We start from the raw sequence: 2,836 nt of genomic DNA, 5'->3' as shown, positions 1-2,836 counted from the left end.
ATACAGAACAGCGTTTGAGCAGCATACTGTTGCTGTGGTTACCTCTTCACGCGAACGCGCCTTAGCGCACTCTGACAAAACTTTTGTAGCCTACTTACTGAAATATTATATGACCTGAAATGTTCCCTGCATCCTCTAAAACCCATTCAGCAAATGAGTACATAGTTTAGGCAAAGATACCTTTATTAAAAAAATACTGAAATACATAAATAAATAAATACGAAGATGTTAACAAAAGTTTCTAAAATCACAATTTCTTTTTCTCTTTTTTTGTTTCTCTCTCTTACCTCTCCGTTATAGCGGTCCACTCACAACTCTTCCCTTCTAATCTGGATTTCCTGATAACCTGGGCGCAGTAGTTGCTCTAAAACACGCTGAAGTTCTCTCTACATCTTGGGACTCTTGCTATCCACGAGAAATGGACACCTCTGGCTCTACTTCCCTTTCCTCTTCCCCTTCACCTTCATACACCTTTCCCTTTCTCAATAACCTCTCCCTTCCCTCGTCCTCTCCCTCTCTCTCCCCATCCCCAAGTGTAGCCTCCACAGCTCTCTTCTGCTTTTTTCTATCCCTCCTTTCTCTGCTGGGCATTCTGGGCAACCTGTACACCCTAGGGCTTCTAATTCGCCGTCGTAGGATGTCAAAAAGGCGGCGTAGCGTTCCTACCTGTTGTTACTCCTGCCTCGGCACCTCTTCCCCTTCTTTCTCTCCCTCCTCCTCTCCCACCTCGTCCTCCTCCTCTTCCTCTCTTCACCTGCAGGTTCTGAGTCTGGCTTTGGCGGACCTGGTGTACCTCTCTACCGCCCCCTTCATTGTGTATGACAGCCTGGCATCTGACTGGGCCTTCGGTGAACTAGGCTGCCGGCTCCTCCTCAGCCTGGACTTGCTCACCATGCACGCGAGCATCTTCACCCTCACTGCGATGAGTCTGGATCGATATCGAGCTGTGGCTGATCCACTGGCAGCCTCGTCCACACCTTCCTCTGGACTCCTGAGAGTCGCTTTGGCCTGGGGTTTTGCCGTGGCTCTCAGTTTGCCCATGATGATCACTTTGCACCTAGAAGATGGAGAGAACCAGGAAAGCAAGTTGTGCGTTCCCGCCTGGGATGAACAGAGCTCAAAAGCCTACCTCAGTGTACTCTTCTGCACAAGCATCCTTGGCCCAGGACTGGCCATCGGAGCTTTGTACGCAGCTTTAGGGAGACTCTACTGGGTATCTCAAACGCAACCTGCTTGGGCCGGAGGGGGCAACACCTACCCGCCCCGTGCACCTCGCCCCAAAGTCCTGCTCCTCATACTGTGGATCGTGCTGACATTCTGGGCTTGTTTCCTTCCATTCTGGATCTGGCAGCTTCTACCACTGTACCGACCTGAGGTTCTGCGCGTGGTGCCGGTGGGCACGCAGGTGACCATTAATCGCATCCTCACAGGGTTGACTTATGGAAACTCATGTGTGAATCCTTTCTTCTACACACTGCTGACAGGAAGGCGCAGGCGGACCAGTAAGAAGAAGATAAGTGCAGCTGCATCACTTTGCCACAAGGGCAGCTCTGAACAACGATAACAGTAACAGCTGCCCACCAGTCAGTACTGCCCATGACCAATAAGACTGTGCATAGTTATCTTTATTAAACAGATTACTAATTTGGTGCTACGGGGCTTAACAATTATAGATTTTTACATGTGCTGTGCAAATAGTAATACTCTGTAAGCCAAGGCATTGGTGGTGTGTATTTCTTCTCCATGGACTACATATATAATTCTAGATAATCTGATAAGCATTGTGTATTAAGGTCCTGCAATCCTAAATGAAATACTAAGTGATGAATATTTATGAAAGTGCTTTTGAAATATAGGATTCATCACCTTTGTAATGGAGACCCAAACATTCTGGTTGAACTGCAGCTGAATATTAGGGGACTAAAAGATGTGAAATATCTGTTTTATGGGGCAACTTGAAAGGGACAAACAAGCTTTGTCAGGATGAATCCCCCAAGGATAGTCTAACAACAGGTGAGAAGCATTTAACTCCCAAATTGGTTTATTAGTCTAAGTGCAAAGGAGAAATTACAAAGTATAGATTTGGCTCAAAGCTAAAGGACGTGTCAGAGTTTGCTCTTTTGAGGAAAATAAATCACTTCTGTCATGAAGCCAAGACACACAATCTTTCATTTTCAAGGACAATATGTTCTCCATTCATTATATGCAACTAAAACATTTTTTTAAATGTTAAAGTCTTGACTTTGTGTTTTATTGGCACCTTTTATGAATAATTTGTCCTTATTTTATTTCTATATGATTTTTTTTTTTTTGTTATAAATTAATTGAATTACTACTACTAAAACTACTTCCTTCCCCCAGGTTGTGCATGTTAATGGACAATGTCAACTAGATAAATATTTCTGTGGATATATATATATATATATATATATATATATATATATATATATATATATATATATATATATATATATATATATATGTATATATATAATCAAATGTTAAATCATACTGTATTCAAAAAACTGCACCAAACCTGGATCCTTTAATCCTTATATATATATATATATATATATATATATATATATATATATATATATATATATATATATATATATATACATTTGTCAGCCTATCTGTATTTGTTTTGTTTTACTGTTAAATAATGCATTGCTTTGCACAAGAGAGCTTTCCTGAAATAATCTTTATATGAAATCTGGTGCTTATCATAACATTTTATTCATAACAATTATTCTATATAAGTACACCAGCAGAATGGTTTATGATGTAAGTGAGTCATCTGGGAAGCTTTAGAAGACTTTCTGACCTGAAGAGC

At 41.2% G+C, this 2,836-nt stretch overlaps 1 protein-coding gene across 1 annotated transcript; it reads left to right on the top strand.

The window, feature by feature from the left end:
* The first annotated feature begins 310 nt into the window (after positions 1-310).
* Positions 311-1,730, top strand: LOC128031156 (urotensin-2 receptor-like). The gene has a single exon (XM_052619393.1). It carries the CDS (start codon positions 419-421, stop codon positions 1,562-1,564), a length of 1,146 nt encoding a protein of 381 aa, XP_052475353.1. The 5' UTR covers positions 311-418; the 3' UTR covers positions 1,565-1,730.
* Positions 1,731-2,836: the final 1,106 nt, after the last annotated feature.

Source organism: Carassius gibelio, chromosome A16 (assembly GCF_023724105.1).
Source record: "Carassius gibelio isolate Cgi1373 ecotype wild population from Czech Republic chromosome A16, carGib1.2-hapl.c, whole genome shotgun sequence".
Classification (NCBI taxonomy): Eukaryota; Metazoa; Chordata; class Actinopteri; order Cypriniformes; family Cyprinidae; genus Carassius; species Carassius gibelio.
This window is presented reverse-complemented; position numbering and strand designations above follow the sequence as displayed.

Coding starts and splice junctions, on each gene's coding strand:
- LOC128031156 (XM_052619393.1), top strand. CDS start 419: ATGGACACCTCTGGCTCTACTTCCCTTTCCTCTTCCCCTTCACCTTCA.